We start from the raw sequence: 27,589 nt of genomic DNA, 5'->3' as shown, positions 1-27,589 counted from the left end.
GAGGGGAGTTCGCCCCACCTGCAGGATGCGCGACTCTACCTGCTCAAAAAAGGCGCTTTGCATTAAAACCATTTTCAATTTAAGAGGAAAAAGCATTCAGCGTTCAGTACACGTGGTCTACTACATAAGTAGTTTTACCTTCCATTGTTTGAAATGTTAAAACGGGCAGGAAGCATCCATGTGATATTAGGGGTAGCATCACGGCACAAGAGAATGAATCCACCAATCAGAACCCGGAGGATCCGGTCCTAGAGGGAGAGGATGACAGCTGGCGAAGTCCATGGCCCACCTGAGGAGAAAGCCCGAACCCGCCTCCTCCAGGCCTGGCCCTTTATAACCACCCACCTTCCAGAGCCCTCCCCTTTGACGGCGATAACCCTCTAGCCTAGCCCGCTGTCCGGCCTGGACCGGCCCAGCACCCTGGCAACCTCCTCCTTCTTGCCCCATCCCCAGCCTCTAACCAGGCCCCGCACCCACAGTGGCCTCCACTCTCTCTCCCCGCCCCAGCATCTGTTCAGGCCCCGGCCCCTCAGCAACATTTTCCCCTCCTGCCCTGTCCCGGCTTGGTGTCCAGAACCCTCCCAGACAGGATCCACTACCAGCCCATGGTTGTTCTGCACGGAGCGCCCAGGACTGACTCAGGTGAGCGTTTGTTTCTGTTTCAAACCTGCCTTTCGTAGCACCCTAGCCCCCAGTCCAGCCACACTAGGAATTTGGGTGCGTCGGGATGTGTATTACCTTCTTTGTTTGAGATGGAGTCACGCTCTGTAGCTCAGGCTGGAGTGCGGTGGAGCGATCTCGGCTCACTGCATGCTCCGCCTCCCGGGCTCACGCCATTCTCCTGCCTCAGCCTCTTGAATAGCTGGGACCACAGGCGACCTCCACCACGACCGGCTAATTTTTTGCATTTTTAGTAGAGAGGGGGTTTCACCGTGTTAGCCAGGATGGTCTCGATCTCCAGACCTTGGGATCCACCTGCCCCAGCCTCCCAAAGTGCTAGGATTACAGGCGTGAGTCACCGCGCCTGACTTTTTTTTTTTTTTTTTTTTTTTTTTTTTTTTTTTTTTTGAGACGGAGTCTTGCTCTGTATCCCGGGCTGGACTGCAGTGGCCGGATCTCAGCTCACTGCAAGCTCCGCCTCCCGGGTTTACGCCATTCTCCTGCCTCAGCCTCCCGAGTAGCTGGGACTACAGGCGCCCGCCACCTCGCCCGGCTAGTTTTTTGTATTTTTAGTAGAGACGGGGTTTCACCGTGTTAGCCAGGATGGTCTCGATCTCCTGACCTCGTGATCCGCCCGTCTCGGCCTCCCAAAGTGCTGGGATTACAGGCTTGAGCCACCGCACCCGGCCCTGACTTTAATAAAATGTTTCACATATTACCAAACCCAGCCAACCAATGCACTCATAACAGATTCAGAGATTAAAAAATATATTCCCAATAAAACATATCCAACTCTTCAGATAGGGATGACATTTTCAGCTTGATATGGTAACGTGACTGTGACCTTATTAGCAGTTTTTATGCGAATCCACTGGGGAATGGAACAATTTTGCTATTGTTTCTTGGCCAGGACTCACTTAATTCTGAAAGTCTTGTGAGAAGACATGGCAAGAAGTGAAATCAAGCACACACTATGATGACGGAGAGAGGAGAAGGGGCTTGACTTTTTCTTTTTTTCAGACTAAGTTTCTTTCTTTGTTCCCAGGCTGGAATGCAATGGTGCGATCTTGGCTCACTGCAACTTCCGCCTCCCGGGTGCAAGTGATTCTCTTGCCTCAGCCTCGGGAGTAGCTGGGTTTCGTCAAAATATAAACTAGAAAGGCAGGAACATGGCCAAAGGTGGGGAGCATGAGTGTTATTACCATATTCCTGCTTGACCTTTACTGCCAACGCCAACACAAATGGTCAGAGGTCCCTTATGTGAAAATCTTCATGATCTTGTGGGAAAACCCTGATTTTTGTAAAGGCTGCAAAATAGGCTCAAAAATAAATAAATAAATAAAATTTTAAAAGGGCCAGTTGCAGTGGCTCATGCCTGTAATTCCACCATTTTGGGGGGATGAGGCAGGTGGATCAGCTGAGGTTAGGAGTTCAAGATCAGCCTGACCAACATGGAGAAACCCCCTCTCTACTAAAAACACAAAAATTAGCCAGGCATGGTGGCGGTCACCTGTAATTCCAGCTACTCAAAAGGCTGAGGTAGGAAGGAGAATTGCTTGAACCCAAGAGGCAAAAATTGCAATGAGCCGAGATCACACCACTGCACTCCAGCCTGGGTGACAAGAGCAAGACTCCATCTCCAAACAAAAAAATAAAATAAAATAAAATAAAAATAAATAAAAATACAAAAATTAGCGTGGTGTGGTGGCATGCATCACTATTCACAGATACCCAGGAGGCTGAGGCAGGAAAATTGCTTGAACGCAGGAGGAGGAGGTTCCAGTGAGCCGAGATCATGTCATTGCATTACAGCCTGGGGGATAAGAGCAAGACTCCATCTCAAAAAATAAAGATAAAAATAAAAAACAGGCTGGGTAAAGTGGCTCAAGTCTATTGGCCAGGCTGGTCTCAAACTGCTGACCTCAAGTGATCTACCTGCCTTGGTCTCCCAAAGTGCTGGGATAACAGGCATGAGCCACTGCGCCTGACCCATTCTTCTTAACATTAACACTTTTTATGTCAATTAATGCTTGAACTCAATGTTAAGTCAACTCAAACTCAAGTCAAAGTTGAATTGACTCTAATGTCAATTAAAGCTTTATGATTTTTTATATTCATTTTATTTGGAATAATTATCTCAAAAATGAATTTTCTGATGTTCTGCATGGAATGACCACAGATTGAAGACCTTGCCACCCTTATGACATTGGTAAGATTTCTGTCCAGTATGGATTCTCTGATGTCTACATCATGGATTCGCTGATGAACTACAAGTTATGAACGATGTCTGAAAAATTTTCCACATTTATTACATTTGTAGATCTCACTTCATTATGGATTCTCTAATGATTTGCAATGACTGTAGCATTATTGAGGACTTTGTGAGAATCATTATATTTGTAAAGTTTCCCTACACCATGGATGGCTTGATGGTGAATAAGTGTTGACTTCCCACTAAAGGCTCTGTCACATTCATTACACTTGTAAGGTTTCTCTCCAGTATGAACTCTCTGATGTTGTGCAAGGTTTGCTTTTTGATTAAAAACCTTGCCACATTCATTACACTTGTAAGGTTTCTCTCCAGTATGAACTCTCATATGGTTTGCAAGGCATGAATCACTCCGGAAAGCCTTGTCGCAAACCTGACATTTGTATGGTTTTTCTCCAGTGTGAATTCTCCTATGTCTTTCAAGGTGTGATTTGCGACTGAAAACTCTGTCACATTCTTTACATTTGTAAGGTTTCTCTCCAGTATGAACTCTCATATGGTTTGCAAGGCATGAATCACTCCGGAAAGCCTTGTCGCAAACCTGACATTTGTATGGTTTTTCTCCAGTGTGAATTCTCCTATGTCTTTCAAGGTGTGATTTGCGACTGAAAACTTTGTCACATTCTTCACATTTGTAAGGTTTCTCTCCAGTATGAAGTCTATGATGACGTGCAAGGTTTTCTGTTCTACTAAAAACCTTGCCACATTCATTACATGTGTAAGGTTTCTCTCCAGTATGAAGTGTATGATGGTATTGAAGGGATGACTTCCGACTGAAACTCCTGCCACATTCATTACACTTGTACGGTTTCTCTCCAGTATGAACTCTCTGATGTTCTGCAAGGTGTGAATCACTCCGGAAAACCTTGTCACAAACCTTACATTTGTATGATCCCTTTCCAGTATGAATTCTCCTATGTCTTTCAAGGTGTGATCTGTGAATGTAAACCTTGCCACATTCTTCAGATTTGTAAGGTTTCTCTCCAGTGTGAAGTCTATGATGGCACTGAAGGGATGACTTCTGACTGAAGGTCTTGCCACATTCACTACACTTGAAAGGTTTCTCTCCAGTAAGATTTGCCTTATGAATTACAAGGGCTGAATGTTGACCAAAGGTCTTGCCACACTCATTACACTTGTAAGGTTTCTCTCCAGTATGAAGTCTACGATGGCCTACAAGGGATGACATCTGAGTGAAGGTCTTCCCACACTCATTACACTTGTAAGTTTTCCCACCAGTGTGACACCTACGATGACATGCAAGGTATTGCTTCTGATTAAAGATCTTGCCACAGACATCATATTTATATTGTTTCTCTCTTGAATGGGTTATGTGATGTCTCATTAAGAGTGAGCTATAATTAAAAGCTTTGCCACACCCATTATATTGGCAAGGTTTTTCTCTCATGCGTGTTTCCTGTATTTGTGTGGATAATGAGGAATGGAGGAAATTCTTCCCATACTTATTAGAAATAAGAGTTTTGAGCCTACCAGAAATTCTCTGGGATGTTGAAGCTGAGGAAGCACCACTGACAGACTTGTCCACTTGGTTGCTAATTTTCCCTTGTGTCTGAAATATGCGCAGTTTAGGCAGATGCGAATGAAAGCTTGATCCAAGCTGATCTTTAATAGGCTTATTTCCAGCATGCCTTTGAGTATGTCGGTCTGTACTACCAGTCAACTCTTTATTTTCTATCACAGGTGTTTCATGGCCATTTCTTTCAACTTCTTGCCACTGAAACTCAAAGTGATGAATATCTATCTTGATTTCTGGGAAGCAAAAATCTCCAATGTGATAACTTTTATGTCTTTCCAATGTCCCTGTGTAGAACCCTTCTCCTGTATTACTGTGCTCATGTGATGAGAACTCCATCATGGATTTTAATGAGCTATCTAAAAAATATAAAGACCAATAGTTTTCCAATTAAGTACAGATGGTAAATAATAGTTAATATTGAAATGTGTAAAAATTACACAAAAAGCAATACTTATTTTAAACTTCCCAAATGTGATCTTCAAAGTTTAAGAACACCTTGTCTCAACTGAACATAAAAAAATTAGCCAGGCGGCCGGGCGCGGTGGCTCAAGCCTATAATCCCAGCACTTTGGGAGGCCGAGATGGGCGGATCACAAGGTCAGGAGATCGAGACCATCTTGGCTAACACGGTGAAACCCCGTCTCTACTAAAAATACAAAAAACTAGCCAGGCGAGGTGGCGGGCGCCTGTAGTCCCAGCTACTCGGGAGGCTGAGGCAGGAGAATGGCGTGAACCCGGGAGGCGGAGCTTGCAGTGAGCTGAGATCTGGCCACTGCACTCCAGCCTGGGCGACAGAGCAAGACTCCGTCTCAAAAAAAAAAAAATTAGCCAGGCATGGTGGTGGGTGCCTGTAATCCCAGCTACTCAGGAGGCTGAGGCAGCAGAATTGCTTGAACCCAGGAGGCAGAGGTTGCAGCATGTGGAGATCATGACATTGCACTCCAGCCTGGGCAACAAGAGCAAAATTCTGTTTAGAATAAAAAAAAAAAAGAGTTCAGTCAAGAGCCTCATATATATGAGGCAGTAAGCCTGAATTATTTCCTCGCTAGGAGGAATTTCTACAGCAGCGACTGCTACTTACAGAAGATGACCATTAGTTTATGTGATGGACACTGTCACAGTGCCAGTGAGAGATGCTTCTGTGATGGTTCTCAAAAACCAGAACAAAAGGCCAAGTGTGGTGGCTCACGCCTGTAATCCCAACACTTCGAAGCTGAGGTGAGCGAATTGCTTGAGGCCAGCAATTCAAGACCAGCCTGATCAACATGGTGATACCCTTTGTCTAATAAAAATATAAAAATCATCCAGGTATGAAGGAATATGCCTGTAATTCCAGTTAGGTTGAGAGGCTGAGGTGCAAGAATTGCTTGAACTCAGGAGGCAGAAGTTGCAATAAGCTGAGATGAGACTCTGCACTCCAGCCTGTTCAACAGAGGGAGACTGTCTGAAAACAAACAAAGAAAAAGAAAACAAAACCAGAACCACAGCTGGAAGCACTTGTCAATCAGTGTCAGTGTCATGCTTTCTATCTCGTATCCTGGGCCATGCTGACAATTCTGCTCAGGGCTTCCAAGGACATCTCTTCCTAGAGCAGGATGATGTTCAACTATATTAGTCAAAGTGCTCATGAATTTTCTGTTTTTATATAAAACCACTCCACAGGACAGTCTCTAAGAAGCTACCCATGACAGATAGGAGGGTCATCACTGCAGAAAACAATGACATATACATCAAAAGCATGTATGGGGCAAAATCACAAAAGAGCATATAAAACCAGAAAGAGCCAAGATAGACAAGAGCAGATTCCTCATGTCTGAAGGGACATTTTCCTCACCCACAAACTCCAGGTTCCTGTAGTTCTCCAACATCACTTCCCTGTATAAAGCCCTCTGCGCAGGGTTCAGGCATTTCCACTCCATGAAAGAGAACTCTATAGCCACATCTCTGAAAGTCAAGCGTCCCTAAAATAAAAAACACATTTCAGCAAAACATTGTGAAGGAGTATGTTATCGCCCTCACGTGAAATGAGAAAAGAGAAAATAAGTATTGATTTGATCCAAGACTGTGTTCTGACAAATTCACATTAAGGTATTTTTGAACAATTTTTCTGTATAGTTCCATTTTATTGTACTTTTTCAGGATAGCTTTTAAAATCCCTTAAGTCACTGTGGAAGTCTCAGTTTTATGGACAATATTAAAAAATATATGGCCTGGCACAGTGGCCCATGCCTAAAATCCCAGCACTTTGGGAGACTGAGGTGGGTGGATCGCCTGAGCTGAGAAGTTCAAGACCACCCAGGACAACATGGTGAAACACTGTCTCCACTAAAAATACAAAAAAACCCCCCCAAAAAAACCCAGATGTGGTGGTGCAGACCTCTAGTCCCAGCTACTTGGGAGGCTGATGCAGGAGAATAACTTGAGAACAAGAGGCAAAGTTTGCAGTGAGCCAAGATTGTGCCATTGCCCTCCAGCTTGGGCTGCAGAGTAAGACTCCATCTCAAAAAATATATATATATATATAAAAATATATATAATATATAAATATATATATCTATACATATTTTATATCTATATTATATATGTCTTTCTATATAAATATATATTAAATATATTATTAAATAATTAAATATATATTACACATATATACACATATATAAAATAAGTCTAGGCATGGTGGCTCACACCTGCAATCCTATCACTTTGGGAGACCGAGGTGGGTGGATCACTTAAGGTCAGGAGTTTGAGACTAACCTCTCCAACATGACGAAACTCCATATCTACTAAAAATAAAAAAATTGGCTGGGCATTGTAGGGAGGTGCCGTTATCCCAGCTATCTAGGAGGCTGAAGCAGGAGAATTGCTTGAACTCTGGAGACAGAGATTGCAGTAAGCCAAGATCACACCACGGCAATCCTGCCTGGGCAACAGACTGAGACTCTTTCTCAAAAAAAAAAAAAAAAAAAGTGTGTGTGTGTGTGTGTGTGTATATATATATATGTATTGCAAATTATGTATTATCTACATAAACTTTGGGATTGGCTGCACACGGTAGGTCACACCTGTAATCCCAGCACTTTGGGAGGCTGAGGCGGGTGGATAACCTAAGGTCGGGAATTTGATACCAGCCTGAAGAATATGGACAAATTCTGTCTCTAGTAAAAATATAAAGTTAGCTGGGAATGGTGGCACATGCCTATAATCCCAGCTACTTGGGAGTCTGTGGCAGGAAAATCACTTGAACCTGGGAGGTGGAAGTTGCAGTGAGCCGATACTATACCACTGCACACCAGCCTGGGCCACAAGAATGAAACTCTATCTCAAAAAAAACACAAACAACAACAACAAAAAAGAAACGAAACAAAACTGTCAAGGACTCACATGTCTTCATTCAGAGAAAGCTCCAAGGATGATTTAAAAGAGCGAGCTATCTTGTTTTCTACCTTGGAAACGTGAACATTTTCAGAACTTGCAGGACAAAATACCATAACAAAACATTCATCAGGCTGGGAGCAGGGTTCACACCTGAAATCCCAGAACTTTGGGAGGCAGAAGCAGAAGGATCACTTGAGGCCAAGAGTTCGAGACCAGCCTGGCCAACATGGTGAAACCTCATCCGTACTAATGACACAACAATTAGCCAGGAGTGTAGCATGCGTCTGTAACTGCAGCTACTCAGTTGGTTGAAGCATAAGACTCATTTGAACCTGAGAGTCAGAGGTTGCGATGTGCCTCTACACTACATGTGGGTGACAGAGTGAGGCCCTGTCTCAAAAAATATGCAAAAAAAAAAAACAAAAAAAAAACCCATTCATCAAATAATTTTTTCTAAAATCTCATAACGGGGTATGAATACATTTCTAAAGGTTTGTGCTGACTTGCCACAGAACCCTCAACAGTGATTCTCCACTGAGACACGGGAATGGGTGGAAGGCTGGACCGGAAAGGGGATGCATAAGTGTATTTTTCTTTGGACTTTTACTACACAATACATATATACATCATGTGGTGTTTAAAATAAAAGAATCAGCCAGGCGCGGTGGCTCAAGCCTGTAATCCCAGCACTTTGGGAGGCCGAGACGGGTGGATCACGAGGTCAGGAGATCGAGACCATCCTGGCGAACACAGTGAAACCCCATCTCTACTAAAAAAATACAAAAAAACTAGCCGGGCAAGGTGGTAGGCGCCTGTAGTCCCAGCTACTCGGGAGGCTGAGGCAGGAGAATGGCATAAATCCGGGAGGCAGAGGTTGCAGTGAGCTGAGATCCGGCCACTGCACTCCAGCCTGGGCGACAGAGCGAGACTCCGTCTCAAAAAATAAATAAATAAATAATAAAATAAAATAAAAGAATCCATTAATAATAATGGGTAGAAAAAGAATGACTCCATCCTCTCTAACAACATAAGTTGTGCTGTTATGTCACAGCAAACTTATAATCATTTTTACCCAAAATGCTTGCTTCATCAGAGTCCCTGTTAAAAAAAAAAAAAGTCTCTGTGGGGTCAAAGTGCTGAGAATGATTTAAAGAATTCCCTGCAGTTAGATATTTATATTGATTAAATAATTTGAAGTCAGTGATGGAATAAAGCTAACTCTATCACTGATATCTATATCCGCTTTCCATTCTATTCCAAGACATTGAAAGTGCAGAGTCTTGCTGGGCTGTCTCACACCTGCAATCCCAGCAATTTGGGAGGCTCAGGTGGGAGGACCACTTGAGCCCAGAAGTTCGAGGCTGCTGTAAACTGGAATTGTGCCATTGCACTCCAGACTGGGCCCCAGAGTGACACCCTCTCTCTTAAAACAAAAGTTTGGTGTCAGAGACATATTGACTCACTAGTGTAGCTTCAAATGCATTACAAAATCAGACACAAAATATCCCCCCTAGTTTGCCTCCTTTTCCAGAATTTACCAGATACCAATGAACATTAATGTATGACTTTTTTTTTTTTTTTTTTTTGAGAGGAAGTTTCACTGTGTCGCCCAGGCTGGAGTGCAGTGGCACGATCTCAGCTCACTGCAAGATCTGCCTCCCAAGGTCATGCCATTCTCCTGCCTCAGCCTCCTGAGTAGCTGGGATGACAGGCACCCGCCACCACGTCTGGCTAATTTTTTTGTATTTTTAGTAGAGATGGGGTTTCACCGTGTTAGCCAGGATGGTCTCAACCTGCTGACCTCATGATCTGCCCTCCTAGGCCTCCCAAAGTGCTGGGATTACAGGCGTGAGCCACTGCACCTGTCGATGTATGACTTTCATATACAGTTTCTCTAATATGGTCCAGAAAGAGCTAAATGTGCATCCAGATATGGGCCCTGAACAATCCCTGCTGCCCAACATCACTGACAGCATGGGGTCAACAGCCCATCTCCATCCATGTCTGGTGTGAGCCCTTCCCAGGTCCACGCCTAGTGGAGCCTCTACCCAAGCTCATGTCACTAGTTTATAGGCGATAGAATTTAAGTGAAGATGAGAGGAACAGAGAAAAGGCATGGGTGAGTGCGAGCAAACCTGTGAGGTAGAACGCTTCACACTCAGAGAAGACTGGCTACTACAATACCTGGCACTTCAGAAAGCAGATAGAAGAATCCACCAAGGAATATCACTCACCTGAGGAAGAGCCATCCTGGATCCTTTTCTTTGCTCTTCTTGGTGGCTTCCTCATGTAACATGAGTCTTTGGAAATCCTGTATGTGAAAAAAAATAAAGAGATTTAATATTTAGAAACCATTCACTCCTTTCCTGTGACAAAACACACACACGGGGGAGACCTCACCTGAGAGAAAGGTGGTCCTCTGCTACCCACTGCACCAGAGATCATGCAGAGATAAGAAAGTTCCACAGGAAGACCTACAAGGGTAATTTTGACCTTTCAGATCTTGCTCCCCCCCCGGAAAAGTTCACACACACAGTGCAGCAGGATACAGATCTTCAGGCCACAGATCTAGCCCTAACCAAACCCCATGCAGAGCGCAGCCCCCTCCCCTCCCTGTGGATCACAGGCTGATCTCAGCTGTCAACATGGAGGAAACTGCCTTGATGTTTAATGCTGGACACAGACGAGGACCACCAGCGCCACTGTAAGTATTATTGAGTGTGGGTCCCATCCTATGACAATAGCAATCTTTGATAGAACAAAATGCCAGTAATCCCAGTACTTTGAGAGGCCAATGTGGCTGGATCCCTTGAGCCCTGGGGTTGGAGACCAGCCTGAGCAACATGGTGAACGCCCGTCTCTACCAAGAACACAAAAATCAGTGTGGTGTGGTGGCGCGCGGCTGTGGTCCCAGCTATTCTGGAGGCTGAGGTAGGAAGGAGACCACCACTTCTCCTGCTGCCCTCCTCCCTCCCCCTTGCCTGGTTTATAAGACAGGAGGAAATGAAGAAAGCAAAAAGTCAGAAAGAAACAGAAGTAAGATAAATAGCCAGACGACCTTGGCGCCACCACCCAGCCCCAGTGGTTAAAAATAATAATAATAATAATATCAACCCCTGACCTAAACTACTTATGTTACTTGTAAACTCTAGACATTGTATGAAGAAGCACTGCAAAACTTTCTGTTCTGTTAGCTGATGCTTGTAGCCCCCAGTCACGTTCCCCACGCTTGCTAGATCTATCACGACCCTTTCATGTGGACCCCTTAGAATTGTAAGCCCTTAAAAGGGCCAGGAATTTCTTTTTTGGGGAGGTCGGTTCTTGAAACACGAGTCCACCAATGCTATGGGCCAAATAAAGCCACTTTCTTCTTCAACCCATAGTCTGAGAGGTATTGTCTGTGTTTCATCATGCCACATTTCTTGGTTCCCTGACTGGGAAGCGAGGTGATTAACAGAAGGTCGAGGCAGCCCCTTAGGCCTGCCCTGTGGAGCATCCCTGTGGGGTACTCCAGCCAGCTTGAGCAACATGGATTCTGAGAGCACTCCCGGGTAGGCATGTGCCCCAGAAAGATACCTAGCCTGGCCGTCCGAGCTTGCAGCGCAACCAGTGTGCTTATTGTAAAGAAATAGGATATAAGAAGGATATTAGAAGGACAAGTGCCCTCAGCTAAAAGGAAAACAAGGTGGCCCAGAGCAGAAGGCCCCAGAAGGAGGCCTGTGCAATATAGCAGAAGAGTTATTGAACTGAGGAGGACCGGGTTCAAGTACCCCCAAAGAGCCCATGGTCAAGATGACAGTTAGGGGCAAAGACATTGATTTTCTTATCAATACCGGTGCTGAACATTCAGTAGTAACCACCTCAGTTGCCCCCTTATCCAAAAAGACTATTGATATAATCGGAGTCATGGGAGTTTCAGCAGAGCAAGCTTTCTGCTTGCCCCAGACTTGTACTGTAGGAGGACATAAAGTGATTCACCAGTTCTTGTACATGCCTGACTACTCCTTGCCCTTGCTAGGAAAGGACTTGCTTAGCAAGCTGAGAGCCACCATCTCTTTTACAGAGCACAGCTCTTTACAGCTGAGGTTACCTGGAATGGGAGTCATTATGGCCCTTACGGTCCCCTGGGAGAAGGAATGGAGACTTTTCTTAACTGACCCAGGCCAAGAGATAAGACCAACTCTGGCTAAGCAGTGGCCAAGGGTGTAAACAGAAGTCAACCCTCTAGGGTTGGCAGTTAACCAATCCCCCGTACTTATAAAAGTTCAGTGTAGGGCCAAGCCAGTCAGGCAAAAACAGTACCCAGTCCACAGAGAAGCTCTTGAAAGTATCCAGGTCCATCTCAAGAGCCTGAGAGCCTTTAGAATTATAGTCACTTGTCAGTCTCCATGGAACCCTCCCCTCCTGCCTGTTCCCAAGCCAGGGACCAAGGACTATAGGCCGGTACAGGACTTGCACTTAGTCAGTCAAGCTACAGTGACTTTACATCCTACAGTACCTAACCCGTACACGTTGTTAAGGTTGCTGCCAGCTGAAGACAGCTGGTTCTCCCGCTTAGGCCTGAAAGATGCTTTCTTTAGCATTAGACTAGCCCCTGAGAGCCAGAAGCTCTTTGCCTTTCAGTAGGAAGATCTAGGGTCAGGTATCACCACTCAGACCCTGCTTCTGCAAGGGTTCAAGAACTCCCCCACCGTCTTTGGGGAAGCACTGGCTCGGGACCTCCAGAAGTTTCCCACCAGAGGCCTAGGCTGCATGCTGCTCCAGTACATTGACGACATTCTGCTCGGACACCCCATGGCAGTTGGGTGCACCAAGGGAACGGATGCCCTACTCTGGCCCCTGGAGGACTGTAGGTATAAGGTGTCCAAGAGGCAAGCCCAGATCTGCTAACAGCAGGTATGTTACCTAGGATTTACTATCCAACAGCAGGAGTGCAGCCTGGGATCAGAAAGAAAGCGGGTCTTTTGCAACCTACTGAACCCTAAAACCAGAAAACAGGTGAAAGAATTCTTAGGAGCTCTGAGGTTCTGCAGACCGTGGATCACAAACTTTGCAGTACTTGCCAAGCCTCTGTACGGAGTCACAAATAGGGAGGACCAGGAGCCTTCTGAATGGGGATCCCAACAACAGCAGGCCTTTCATGTGTTAAAAGAAAATCTTACGTCGGCCCCAGCCCTGGGGTTACCTGATCTGACAAAGCCTTTTACACCGTATGTTTCCGAGAGAGAAAAGATGGCAGGTAAAGTTTTGACCCAAACTGTGGGGCCCTGGCTGAGGCCAGTGGCCTAACTCTCTAAATAACTAGATGGGGTTTCTAAAGGTTAGTGTTGGGGTCTGCGTGTTTCCTACACAAAGGAATGAACGCACAAGACAACACACGACAAGACATACATGGCAGCCGCCCCGAACGGCACACTCTGCTTTATTTTATACAACCATTTGTGGAATGTAGCCAAGTCACGGGGCATGTGTTGCTTCTCTGACCTTTCCTTGACTTGCAAGATCAGTAAACATTGACCAGTTCCCAGAGCCCGCTGTTTGCAGCTGGCTCCTTTGTCCTTCCTGTTTGCAGAGAAGGAATGTCCTGCGTTGTCTGCAAGAGCAGGGCTTATCGGGAACATCTCGTTTGCGAGCACACAGTCCTCTACATCTCCCCCTTCTTTATTTACAGGTTTGAATTTTTTTCAAAACCATTATTACATGTTGGGCTCGCTGGGATTTGGTGTTTGCCCTTTGGCACCGTTTTTAGCAGACTGTGAAAATGACAAAGGCAAAAACAACAGTTAATATATTACTAGAAACAGAAGTCAGTAAAGTTTTTACAGGACCACATGGTTTAAAGATTTTAAGCTTTGCGCAATACCAGTCATTAAATCTGCGCCAGTCAGCAATGGTAACTGATTATGAAACGTTTCAGAAATATTGTGTGTTAGTTTTTGTATTTCCAGGGAAAGATTATTATGGCCAATTAAAAGCCTTTTTATCTTTGTCCAATTATGTACAGTGTGTTAACAGGAACAGGGGTAATACAAAATTAAGTAGTATTCCAGTCACATTTTAACGAGGCTCGAGTATTTAACACTGTCAGTTGATTCCCTATCCAAGAAACCACTTGTTTTTTTTTTTTTTTTTTTTTTTTTTTTTTGAGACAGAGTCTTGCTTTGTCGCCCAGGGTGGAGTGCAGTGGCCGGATCTCAGCTCACTGCAAGCTCCGCCTCCCGGGTTTACGCCATTCTCCTGCCTCAGCCTCCCGAGTAGCTGGGACTACAGGCGCCCGCCACCTCGCCCGGCTAGTTTTTGTATTTTTTGGTAGAGATGGGGTTTCACTGTGTTAGCCAGGATGGTCTCGATCTCCTGACCTCGTGATCCGCCTGTCTCGGCCTCCCAAAGTGCTGGGATTACAGGCTTGAGCCACCGCGCCCGGCCGAAACCACTTGTTTTAAGTTATCTACTTGTTCAGTCAAATGAGCATCAATGTCTCGTTGTTGTTGCCACAACAAGTGAGATTGTTCATGCCACTGTTATACGAACTCTGCATTTTGGATACTCTGATGTAACGCCAGTCCAACAACAGCGGCGGTGGAAGCAATGGCCACAAGTCTCACTACTGTTGTTATGATAATCCCAACCGCTCTCCAGCTGCGGTGGACAAGATCCTGCATTACTTTGTAAATTTGAATAACCCCAGCAGATTTACTCTAGGTGCATGTCAAGTTCACAGGTAACCAGGTTTTTGTTGTTTTTTTTCCTAGCTCTTAAAATATATATATCGGAGTGAGTCTCATTCCAATTATTATGCCACCAAGAAGTATTTATACAGCTTAAAAATGTACAATTGCCTGTACAGTTAACTACTCCTGTATTATCCCATTTAAAGATTCCTGCTAACAACAAGTAAGGTTTTTTAACACAAATAATGACATATCTAGATCTGTTTCGATGTAAAGATATATGGAAAGGATTAGAAAGATTAGTGGTATTTAAGGACATGTTTCCCATAAAAGTAGACATTGGTTTGCCAGCAGCTAGTAACTTCCATATATGACTTTGTATTTGTGAGGTGTTGGCCAAATGTGGCATAGGGGGCGACAAGCCACCATCATGCCAAATAATAGTTTTGTTACCATCAGCATAAATGGTGTGATTATTTTTATGCCATCGTAGGCTAATGTGGCTAAACTTAGTCTGAAAATCCCCATGCACACTCCAGTCAGTGACAAGGTATCTGTAATTCCTACCTTTTACCTCTAATAATAATCGTGGTCCACTTCCTCTACATCTAGTCCACTCTAATTGGGAAACACCTCTGGACACGTCAGGAATAGGACATAAGGATAATGTAGTAGGCAAGGTTTCATTAAGCAGAGCAGTATGATTATATTTAAAACTCTGAGTAACAACAATTATAGTAAAGGTAACAGTGTGACTATGATTATAGTGTACAGCCCAAGTCTCATGAGAAGGATGTAAACAATGTGGACTGTTCCCAAGACATATAGGTAACCCTTCCACCCCAAATTGATATGAACTGTTTACTGCACCCGTGTCTAACTCAGGATCCTGATTTTAAAAAGGTGATGGCATCCAAGCAGTATTATTAGTAAATACTAAAACTTCTTTGTCTCCCCAGGCCACACCTTGATATAAGGGTGGAAAGGGAATATAGGCCCAATATGTGAATTCTTCAGCTGTTACCTGGCAATTCACTACAGTTAGCATAGCCAGAAATAAAGTCAGTGAGGTTTTGGGCTGTCCAGCTTGTTGAACAACCCCTTCAGCTTTTTGAGTAAGCTTTTTCAGCTGACCCCATGTCGGGGGTTCTGCTCGACAAGTTCCAAAGGTGAAGGTTCTCTGAGCACTCAGATTTAATTCCTGAGATGCTGCCAGGAAGTCCTCCGGCCGGCTCCCCTTCCCCATGGCACTGTTTAAACCGTCGGGATGGGAACCACTTGTCTCCGGCACCTGTACGAACGAGAGCATAACCTCGACCCCATTGTAAAACTTTTCCTTTTAAATATTGGCCTTGTAATGAAGGATAGTACACCCACAAATTGCTAGCTTGTGGCTTTTCTAATAGTTGTTGAAAATGTTTCGCTGCTGCAGATTGCTGTAATTGGCACCAATAGTTAAGAAAATTTAAAGTAAAAAGAGCTTTCAGAATTTTATGTTTTGGGGAATCTCATCCATTTCCCCCTGTTTGTTTTAAAAGTTGTAATTTTAAGGTAGCATTAGTTTTTTTTTTTAATAATTATTTGACCTTGACTGTTAAATGGAATACCAGTGGAATGACGAATGTGATATGAAGAGAGGAAGGCAGCCAATTTACGAGAGCAATAAGTAGGAGCATTGTCAGTTTTTAATTTAGTAGGAACTCCCGTAACTGTAAAGTAAGTAAGTAAATGAGTAATAACAGAATCGGTTTTTTTAGAGGGTAATGGTGTAGCCCATTGGAAGTGTGACCAAGTATTAATTGTATGATGAACGTATTTTAAATGACCAAAAGAAGAAACATAAGTTACATCCATTTACCAAATATGATTTTGAGTGTCTCAGGGATTTACATCTGGACTTAAAAAGGGTGCAATAATAGGAGCACAAGATGGACAGGCTCTGACAATAGCTCGGGCTTGACGGCATGTTATAGAAAATCGCCGTTGTAATTTTAAACTGTTAGTATGATGTAATTGATGTTTATCCTGAGCCTGTTGGACATTGTCAACAAGTAAAGAATCAATTTGGCTATTGCCAAAAGTTAAAGGTCCCGGTAAAGCTGAACGTGAACGAATATAAGTGATAAAAAGGGGGGTTGTATGGGAAGTAAGAGTCAAGAACAATAAGGAAAATAGTTTTTGTAAAGGGGTTTTTAGGAGTAATGGTAAAGAAGTTTGAGAAATATACTTAGTCACATATACAGTATATTGGGAATCACTAACTATATTACACGGGGTTTGAGGCCAATTTTGTAGTACCATAAGAATGGCAAAAAGTTTTTTTTTTTTTTTTTTATTGTACAGATTTAAATGGATAGTGAGAAATTTTTGAATTATCTGATGTCCAGTATCTAGCTTTTTTATTGTTAGAAGTATTAGTAAAAAAGGTGGGACCTTTAACCGGAGTATAAGAAATAGGATTATAGGGCAGGAAAGAATATTGTTGTAGAAAAGTAAATAATCTATGACTGGGATAGTACTGAGAAAAGGAACCAGTATACTCAGCGCAAGCCACTTGCCATCTTTTATGAGTTTTTAGTAAAGATTTAATGTATTGATTAGATAATTGGGTAATAATTTTTATAGGGTCAGTTTTAAGCAATTGATGAGCTTTATGCTGCCCTTTAATAATTAATTTAGTCAATTTATCAATATAAGGGTAAATTTTTTTAACGGCTTTATTAGCCAAAAATAGTCACTCCAGAATGTTATTATCCTGATGTAAGATAGCTGTTGGTGAATGAGGAGTATGAAAAAGACATAAAGAGAGTGGAAGATCGGGTATATAATTATACATAACAATTAATTATATACTTAATATACTTAATAATATAATTAATAATATATTATTATTAATAATACACTTAATAATATAATTAAGGTGATATAATAATTAAGGTAATATAATAATAATACACTTAATAATAATAATTAAGGTAATATAATAATAATACACTTAATAATATAATTAAGGTGAGCTTTACTAATTTTATTTTTTACAAAAGACAGTTTTTCTTTTGTAGCATGGGATAGTTGTCGAGAACGGTTTAAATTTGAATTTTCTTTTAAGGTAGCAAACAAATGTTGTAATTTATAAGTAGGAATACCTAAGATGGGATGAAGCCAATTAATATCTCCCAACAATTTTTGAAAATTATTAAGGGTCACAAGTTGATCACTCGTAATTTGAACCTTTTGTGGGTGAATTTGTTTTTTAGCCAATAGATACCCCAAATATTGAATGGGGAACTGAGTTTGTAACTTTTTAGGAGATATTTGCAAATTATAATGAATTAACTGTTGTAAAACCTTAAAAACTTGATTTTGGAGGGTTACATCAGGGGTAGCCAATAAAATATTATCTGTATAATGATAAATTAACACAGTTGGAAACTGATTTTTCACAGGATTTAAAGTCGTATGTACGAATTTTTGACATAAAGTAGGGCTATTAAGCATACCCTGGGGAAGAACCTTTCACTGATATCTTTGTGTGGGCTGCCCATTATTATATTTAGGAATAGTAAAGGCAAACTTTTTACAATCTTAAGGGTGTAATGGAATAGAGAAAAAACAATTTTTGAGATCTATGACCATTTATTTCCAACTTTGTGGGATACAGGCAGGATTAGTAAGACCAGGCTGTAAACTCTCCATAGGTTGAATGTAAGCATTTACAGTTTTAAGATCAGTTAATAAATGCCATTTTTCACTTTTTTTTTCAACAAAGATAGGGGAATTCCATGCAGAAGTACTTGGCTTTATATGCCCCTCGGCCAATTGTTTTTTGACTAACTTTTTTAAAGCCCCAAGTTTTTCTTTAGATAATGGCCACTGTTCCACCCAAACAGGAGTGGTAGTTTTCCACTTTAATTGCAAAGTTTGAGGCTGGTGAACAGTGGCTATGAGTTTAAAGGATTGTAGCCCATTTTGAACATCATATTTTTGGCAGCTGAAGAAATATGAGGAATGCTTAAAAAAGCACCAAATTGTTGTAAAAGATCCCATCCCCAAAGATTAATATTGATAGGAACAATATAAAAAAAACACTTGACCTTGTTGACAGGTTAAAGGTTTTACGCTTTGATAAACCACAGAAGTAGGACCCAAGCCAGTGAGTGTAACTGAAACTTGTCTTTTTTTTTTTATTGTATAGGCAACTGATTTAAACAAATGATAGACACATCCCCCCCCCCCGTGTCAATTAACCCTTTAAAAACTATTTTATTAATGTGCAATGAACATAAAGGCTTTTGATTAGAAACTAAAGTTCTCCAAAAAACAGTTTTTACTGTGCTACCGAACCCTCCCTGTCGAGATACCTCTCTAGATAGGAACGGAAAAAAAAAGGCAATAAAAGTAATTGTGCAGTATGCTCCCCTGCCTCTAGGCACATAAATTGTGAGATTTGTACCATAACAAGAATTTCATTAGTAAAATTAGGATCAATGATTTTGGGAATCACCATTAACCCCCATATAGCACTGCTGCTTCGACCTAACAAAAGTCCTACATGTCCTTTTGGCAAAGGGCCACATGCTCCAGTAGCTAATTTATATACTCCTCCATTAGGAGACAAGGTATAAGGCTGAGTAATAGTTAAGTTAGCAGTGACGCTCTGCTTAGTTGCCGTATAAAGCTGGGAAACTGGGGTAAGGTGTGGTATCCTTAAGGAGGACTCGAATTTATTCCTTGATGTTGTAGGCCATTGTTCACTGGGTATTGTGGTAGGCTTGTATTGTAATTGTTGGGGCCCCAAGTCTGTGGGCCCCGCTCCCGTTTCCCGGGAGAGGAGACAGTAAATTTTTACTTTTATCAGTTTTGGAACGACATTTATTTGTCCAATGTCGATCTTTGTCACAACGTTTGCACACCTCTGAAGGCAGCTTTCTGCCTTGCGGGATAGAAGTGTTCAATTTTTTACAATATTTTTTTTTTGAAATGTCCAGGTTTACCACATTGAAAGTAAACACGTTGTTTGTTATTTCCTTTTAAGGCTTTAGATAGGGCTCCAGCAAATAACTGAGCATTACAAATAGCCCCTCCAACACCAGCACAAGCTCTAATATATTTATCTAAATTGGCCCCACTGGCCTTTAATGGTCTGAACAATTTTTGACAGTCAGCATTAGCATTTTTAAAAGACAATGTTTGTAACAAAATTTTTGAAGCAGGGCCAACACCCACAATTTTTAAGACAGCATTCTGAAGACGGGCTACAAAATCCGCGTGTGGTTCATTTGTGCCCTGTAAAATCTTTACAAAGGAGAGGGAAGATTTTTCTGCTATTTTTACCTTATTTCAGGCCCTTAAAAACAAAGTCTTGATTTCAGTAAGGGTGACATCATCTAGGCCAGCCTGAGCATTAAGAGTAGCATATTGGGCCGGGCGCGGTGGCTCAAGCCTGTAATCCCAGCACTTTGGGAGGCTGAGACGGGTGGATCACGAGGTCAGGAGATCGAGACCATCCTGGCTAACACGGTGAAACCCCGTCTCTACTAAAAAATACAAAAAACTAGCCAGGCGAGGTGGCGGGCACCTGTAGTCCCAGCTGCTCCGTAGGCTGAGGCAGGAGAATGGCGTGAACCTGGGAGGCGGAGCTTGCAGTGAGCTGAGATCCGGCCACTGCACTCCAGCCTGGGTGACAGAGCAAGACTCGTCTCAAAAAAAAAAAAAAGAGTAGCATATTGGCCCGTGCCTATGAGTTGTTCCTCAGTGGGTCCTGGGGGATCATGTGTAGCATTTTTCCTAGCCTGCACATGTGCCTCATCCATCCACCAGCTGTGCAATTGTAACCACTGAGAGTGATCAAGAACAGCCTTGGCCGGGCGCAGTGGCTCACGCCTGTAATCCCAGCACTTTGGGAGGCCAAGATGGGCGGATCACGAGGTCAGGAGATCGAGACCATCCTGGCTAACACAGTGAAACCCCGTCTCTACTAAAAATACAGAAAAATTAGCCGGGCGTAGTGGCAGGCGCCTGTAGTCCCAGCTACTCGGGAGGCTCAGGCAGGAGAATGGCGTGAACCCCGGGGGGCGGAGCTTGCAGTGAGCTGCGATCCGGCCACTGCACTCCAGCCTGGGCGACTGAGCAAGACTCCGTCTCAAAAAAACAAAAAAAAACAAACAAACAAAAAAAACCAACAACAACAACAAAAAGAACAGCCTTTCCCAAAGTCTCTCGGTCTATAGGAATTATCAAATTTTCTGATGAAAAAGCATGAAGAAGACCACGGATAAAAGGAGACTGAGGTCCATAGTTAGAAATCGCAGCTTTCATTTCTTTTAAAAATTTAAATTGTAAGGCAGTAAATTGGACATTATTGCCACCATTTGGAAACTGAGCATTAGGAGCAAAAGGAGCATGAATAATTAGAAACAGATCCAGCTCCTCAAATTCTCTTATTTTTTCCTTTTCTTCCTCCCCCAGTGGCGGGAAAGGCACTGAGAAAACTTTGCCAGACAAAGGTAAGGAAGCTGAGGGGGGGTGGAGGCACTGGAAAATCCCCTTCTAATGGGGCAGAAGGAAGAGAAACAGGGAAAGCTCGCAAAGGTGAATTAGAAGAATGTATCTGTAATATCTGTTGAAGCATTCCCATAATACGTTGCATGTCAGAATTCCTCTTAGAAGAAAGAAGAGTTGGCTCTTCCTCTTCTCCCCCTTTTGCTATCCCCCCATCCTCTGTTACCCTGGCAAAAATGGGCTCCATTTCAGATTCATTTTTTCCCATATCCTCAGATGCCTTTCCTCCTGTGGCTACATCACCACGCTCTGAATCAGTCTCAAGTAACTCTAATGCCTGAGTGATGGAATTACACAAGGTCCACAAATTTGAAGGCATAGTATCCCCTAACTGGTGAGCTCTATGCAAAGCTTTTGCTACCTGTAACCATTCTCTCCGATTCAGCTGCACTTTAGTCTGATACTGAAACCAGTAACAATGTTGTTCAACATGGGCAAACAATCGCTTCAAAGTCTTTTCTTTCACTTCTACTCCTATAGACAGCAACAGTCCTTGAAGCAGCCGCAAATATTCTGAGGCCAGAGAGGTGGAATTCCCGATAATTTTCCCGTGGGTCCCCCTTCTTTACTCACATACCCGGGGTGCTCCCCCTCCGGTTCCTTGCTCTCTTGGAGCCACGGACCCTGCTCGCTGCGCCAGTTGTTGGGGTCCGCGTGTTTCCTAAACAAAGGAATGAACACACAAGACAACACAGGACAAGACATACATGGCGGCCTCCCCAAACAGCACACTCTGCTTTATTTTATACAGCCATTTGTGGAATGTAGCCAAGTCACAGGGCATGTGTTGCTTCTCTGACCTTTCCTTGACTCGCAAGATCAGTAAACATTGACCAGTTCCCAGAGCCCGCTGTTTACAGCTGGCTCCTTTGTCCTTCCTCTTTGCAGAGAAGGAATGTCCTGCTTTGTTTGCAAGAGCAGGGCTTATCGGGAACATCTCGTTTGCGAGCACGCAGTCCTCTACAGTTAGTCCCCCTGTTTGAGGGCCTTGGCAGCAACTGCCCTGCTAGCAAAAGAAGCACAAAAACTAACTCTTAGGCAAAACCTGAACATAAAGGCCTCCCATGCTGTGGTGACTTTAATGACTACCAAAGGACATCATTGGCTAACGAATGCTAGACTAACCAAGTACCTCTGTGAAAATCCCTGCATAACCACTGAAGTTTGTAACACCCTGAACCCACCACCCTGCTCCTGGTATCAGAGAGCTCTGCCGAGCATAACTGTGTAGAGGTGTTGGACTCAGTTTACTCTAGCAGGCCTGACCTCCGGCACCAGCCTTGGGCATCAGTAGACTGGGAGCCATACATGGACAGGAGCAGCTTCGTCAACCCACAAGGAGACAGATGTGCAGGATATGCGGTGGTAACCCTGGACACTGCCATTGACGCCAGAGCGTTGCCCCAGGGCACTTCAGAAAGCCGAGCTCTTTGCTTTAATTCAGGCCTTAGAACTCAGTGGAGGTAAGACTGAAAACATTTACACTGACTCTCAGTATGCCTTTTTAACCCTACAAGTGCATGGAGCATTATATAAAGAAAAGGGCCTGTTGAAATCTGGAGAAAAAGACATAAAATCTTGCAATTATTAGAAGCAGTACAGAAAACCCACAAGGTGGCAGTCTCCACCTCAGTTACCTTAGGGAACCCCAGAACTGACTCAGAAGCTAGAAAAGCTGGGCATCAGTCACAGCCCCCCTGCTCCCTCAAGCACCTGACCTTGTACCTACTTATTCTAAATAAGAAAAAGGCTTTCTCCAGGCAGAGGGAGGACAGGTGATGGAAGAAGGAAGGACTCGGCTACCAAATAGGAGAGTAGCTGTGCCACAGCTGCTAGGAGCCGCAGTTGTACTGGGGGTGCATGAAACCACCCATCTAGGTCAGGAGTCACTTGAAAAGTTGTTGGGCTGATACTTCTACATCTAGCATTTGTCAGCTCTTGCCAAAACCATGGCGAGCGGTGTGTTACCTGCTGACAGCACCATGCGAGGCAGGGTTCAGCCATTCTGCCGGCATGGAATGGAAAGCAGCCCCCTTTGAAGATCTCCAGGTGGACTTCCCAGAAATGCCAAAGTGTAGAAGTAACAAGTATTTACTCGTTCCCTTGTGTACCTACTCTAGGAAGGTGGAGGCTTATCCCATATGAACTGAAAAACTCATGAAGTAACCCATGTGCTTCTTCGAGATCTTATTCCTAGATTTGGACTGACCTTATGGATCAGCTCAGATAACAGGCCGGCGTTTGTGGCTGACTCAGTACAGAAGACGGCAAAGGTATTAAAGATCACATGGAAACTACGTGCTGCCTACCAACCTCAGAGTTCCAGAAAGGTGAAGCGGATGAATGGGACTATCAAAATAGCTTAAGGAAAGTGTGTCAGGAAACAGGATTAAAACAGATACAGGCTCTCCCTATGGTATTGTTGAAGACAAGATGTACTCCCTCCCTCTGAGAGAAGCGGATATTCCCGTTATGAAATATTATATCATAGACCCCCTCCCATACTACAGGGACTCCCGGGCACTCCCCGAGAGTTAGGTGAAATTGAGTTACAGAGATAGCTATAGGCCTTAGGAAAAATTACACAAATGATTTCAGCCTAGGTAAATGAGAGATGCCCCGTTATTCTCCCCAGTTCACTCTTTTTCCCGAGGTGATCGAGTGTGGATCAAGGACTGGAATGTAGCCCCTTTGCACCTACAGTGGAAAGGACCCCAGACTGTCATCCTGACCACACCCACCGCCATGAAGGTAGAAGGAATCCCAGCCTGGATCCACCACTGCTGTGTAAAACCTGCACCTGAAACCTGGGAGGCAAGACCAAGCCCACATAACCCCTGAAAGTGACCCTGAAGAAGACGACAAGCCCTGCTCCAATCACACCCAGAAGCTGACTGGTCTACACACGGCCGGAGCACGAGGAGGCTCATCACGGGACTCATTTTTCTTAAATTTTAGACTTGTACAGTAAAGGCTTCAACTGACCTTCCTCAAACTAAGGACTGTTCCCAGTGTATTCATCAGGTCACTCAGATAGGACAGCAAATTAAAACAATCCTTCTGTTCTATAGTTATTATGAATGTACAGGAATGTTAAAAGGAACTTATTTGTACAATGCCACTCAGTACAAGGTATGTAGCCCAGGAAATGACCAACCTAGTATATGTTATCACCCATCTAAGCTCCCTGCAACCACCGTTTTATTTTATTTTTATTATTATTATTTTTTTGAGACGGAGTCTCACTCTGTCACCCAGGCTGGAGTGCAGTGGTGCGATCTCAGCTCACTACAACCTCCCCCTCCCGGGTTCACCCATTCTCCTGCCTCACCCTCCAGAGTAGCTGGGATTACAGGCACCCACCACCATGCCCGGCTAATTTTTTTGTATTTTTAGTAGAGACAGGGTTTCATCGTGTTAGCCAGGATGGTCTTGATCTCCTGACTCGTGATCCGCCCGCCTCAGCCTCCCAAAGTGCTGGGATTACAGGCGTGAGCCACCGTGCCTGGCTACCACCGTTTTTCAAATAACATTAAGAACTGGTCTTTTCCTAGGTGATTCAAGTAAAATAATAACTAGAACAGAAGAAAAAAGAATCCCCAAATGAGAAACTTTAAATGTGATGCTTGTGCAGCCATTAATAGTAACAAGCTCAGATTAAGATGTGGATCTCTTAACTAAGGAAGGAGCTACACAGTAGAAATAAACACGTTTGTCATGAGGCAGAGGTGTGCGAAAATTGTGCCTATTGGCCATGTGTTATTTAGGCTACTTAGAAAAAGGACAAAAAAGACCCAGTTCACCTTCAAAAAAAAAAGAAGCCAACCCCTCCTGTAACCCACTAGAACTAATAAGCACTAATCTCCTACACTCCCATTAGAAAAAAAGAGAACGTGTAACCCCGAGGATCAACAGGACAAGGCTAAACCCCCAAGCTGCCATTTTAGTCCGAGGGGAGGTCCACATGCGCTCTCCCAACCCAGTGTTTCAAGCCTTTTATAATGAGCTAAATCTGCCAGCACCAGAGCTTCCAAAAAAAAAGGCAAGGAACTTGTTTCTCCAGTTAGCAGAAAATGTAGCTCATTCCCTCACTGTTACTTCTTGTTATGTATGTGGAGGAGCCACAGTCAGAGACCGATGGCCTTAGGAAGCCCGAGAGTTAGTGCCCACTGATCCAGTTCCTGACACAATTCCAGTTCAGAAAGCCCAAGCTAGCAACTTCTAGGTCCTATAAACCTCAATTATTAGACAGTACTATGTAGCTAAGGAAAGAAAAAACTTCACCATCCCTGTAAGAAAGCTCAATTGTCTAGGACAGAAGTTGTACAACAGCACAAGGACAGTCACTTGGTGAGGCCTAAACCGTACTGAAAAGGGCCCATTAAGTAAATTTTCTAAATTACAGACTGCCTGGGCTCATCCAGAATTTCACTGAGACTGGACGGCCCCCGCTGGACCATACTGGATATATAGGCACAGAGACCATCTCCAATAACAAAGAAGAAAAGGAAACACCTGGGTCCTGGCTCTGGGAATCTAAGGCCAATTAACGTAAACTTTGCAAAACTAGACCAAAGGTAAAAACCCCGTCTCTCCACCCGGAGTAACAAAGGAACAAAGGGTACTCTCCTGTACCCCTTCCATTTCCACCACGTCTCAGATGGAAAGGGAGAGAGCCCAGGAGTGGCCACGGCCAAGCACGGCCACCCCTCCATCTGCACAGGGCACCCATCTGCTCCGGCCTCAGGCCAATTCACCTCAGCATTTCATTGACCAAGGGCCAGATCCTTCATCCAGATAAGGGGTAGCCCATAGGGACCTCAAAAGGAATATTTTAATCCCCCAAAACGTTGTAAACGGTGCCCTGGAGACGCTCGCTCGGGCCCACTCCCACCCTGTGGAGTGCTTTTCTGACCCCCGGCACTGGGGCTGCAGCGCTGCGCTCCAGGGGCCGAGGAGAGCGAGACTGGGGGGCGCTCTGGAGCAGGGCGAGAATCCAGCTCGCGGGTGAGGGCTTGAAACAGCGCGAGGCGGGAGAAGGGTCAGGAAAGATTTTGCAAAGGAAACTTTCGCGACAGGAAGTGTCTGCACGGCCCCACTGCAGAAAGACCGGGGACGGGACCAGCCTCCGGGCGACTTTAAACTCAAAGGGAAGCGACTCAGGGACTCTCACCGGGACGTTTCAGTTTGCTCTGGGTTGAGAAAGACGGGCAGGAATTTGCAGGTCTGTGGGGACCCCACGTCCCTCCTATAGCAGCACCAGAGAACTGGGAAGCACACACACCGCAGTACAACTTTCAGTCCTCGCCGTCCGCTTCCGGGCCTGAGCCAATCAGCGAAGGACAGGAGCCGGACCTGGGCAAGACTCCCGAAGAGATGGGCGGGGCCTGGGCGAGGCCGGGGCGGGGCGCGAAAGTCAGGGGGCCTGGCGCGGGAGAATAGAATCTTGGGCTGTGAGGGGTCAGCGGGGGCGGGAAAGGGGCGGGGCCTGAGCTTCCCTCCGTCTCGCTCTCCGTGCCTCTGTTTTCCGGGTTTTGCAGGTGAAACCCACCAGTAAGGCTGGAGCAGCTCAGCAGTCAGGGAAATAGTACCTCCCTGAGAAGTGGCCGTGTGGCGGTAATTGGATCCAGGAAAGTTCCTTGTTATTGAAATTAATTTTAGCAATTTAATTCCAAAGCCTGGAAGCTGTCTAGGGCAGGAATGCAAACTAGAATGCGAAATGCAAAGCCTTGCCTGAGCGAAACGTACAATTTCATGTTGACGGCCCACAGAACAGAATAGAAATCCTCTCCCTTTCAATTCTCCATTCACTGGGGTGTGAGAGTCCACCCTGTGCTCAGCTCCAGAGGCTTCCCTAGGGCCACCGCCTGGGGTGCCCAGCGGAGGGCTCAGGCCAGGGAAGAGTGAGGTCACCACCTGCTGCTTAGACACAGCAGAGATGTGAGTGCAGGAATGGGAGCTTGAGGTCCCAGCTACTTAGGAAGCAGCGCTGGAAGGATCGCTGAGCCTGGGGGTCTCAGGTATTACTCCTCACAGGAAGGTATTAGCTCCGGGGGCCGGGGAGGGGGGTGGTGGCGGCGGGAGCGGGGGTGGGGTGGCGCGAAACGGGGGGGCGGTGGGAGCTGCCCGCAGACCCTGAGCCAAACGACGGATGAATAAAACCTACACTGACACACAGTCTGCTTTGCCAGTTCTGCTGGGTGTCCGACCGCCTGCACAGCAAGAGAGGTTTTCATAGCTGCCAGCTGGGAGCAGCTCACACTGCAGGCATTTATTTTGTATGCAGTTAACAACAGAGGCTTTGAGTCAACACACTTGTGGATAATTAACATGGTTAAGAGAGTAGTTCTAGGAATGATCAAATCTCAAGTACTGGGGTCTGAAGTAAATGCCATTAGGGTGCAATATCCCTGGTCAACCTCCCCTAATACTCTAAGGTAAGAACGGGCTGCCTGCAGCCTGTTCAATTATTACAAGCTATGTAATCTTTCGGCCTTCCAAAAGGTTTGTGACTAT

General features: G+C 44.5%; 1 protein-coding gene across 1 annotated transcript; it reads right to left on the bottom strand.

The window, feature by feature from the left end:
• Positions 1-1,968: 1,968 nt before the first annotated feature.
• Positions 1,969-26,427, bottom strand: LOC103235195 (uncharacterized). Its single transcript, XM_073016035.1, is given in 6 exon segments — positions 1,969-4,822; positions 6,301-6,427; positions 10,076-10,095; positions 10,098-10,152; positions 10,242-10,315; positions 26,247-26,427. Coding segments are annotated over 5 exon segments (2,067 nt in total). The 5' UTR covers positions 10,287-10,315; positions 26,247-26,427; the 3' UTR covers positions 1,969-3,002.
• Between the last annotated feature and the right edge of the window lie 1,162 nt (positions 26,428-27,589).

This window comes from Chlorocebus sabaeus, chromosome 6, assembly GCF_047675955.1.
Source record: "Chlorocebus sabaeus isolate Y175 chromosome 6, mChlSab1.0.hap1, whole genome shotgun sequence".
Taxonomy (NCBI): domain Eukaryota; kingdom Metazoa; phylum Chordata; class Mammalia; order Primates; family Cercopithecidae; genus Chlorocebus; species Chlorocebus sabaeus.
Note: the sequence above shows the minus strand (reverse complement) of the source record. Positions and strands in the feature narration are given on the sequence as shown.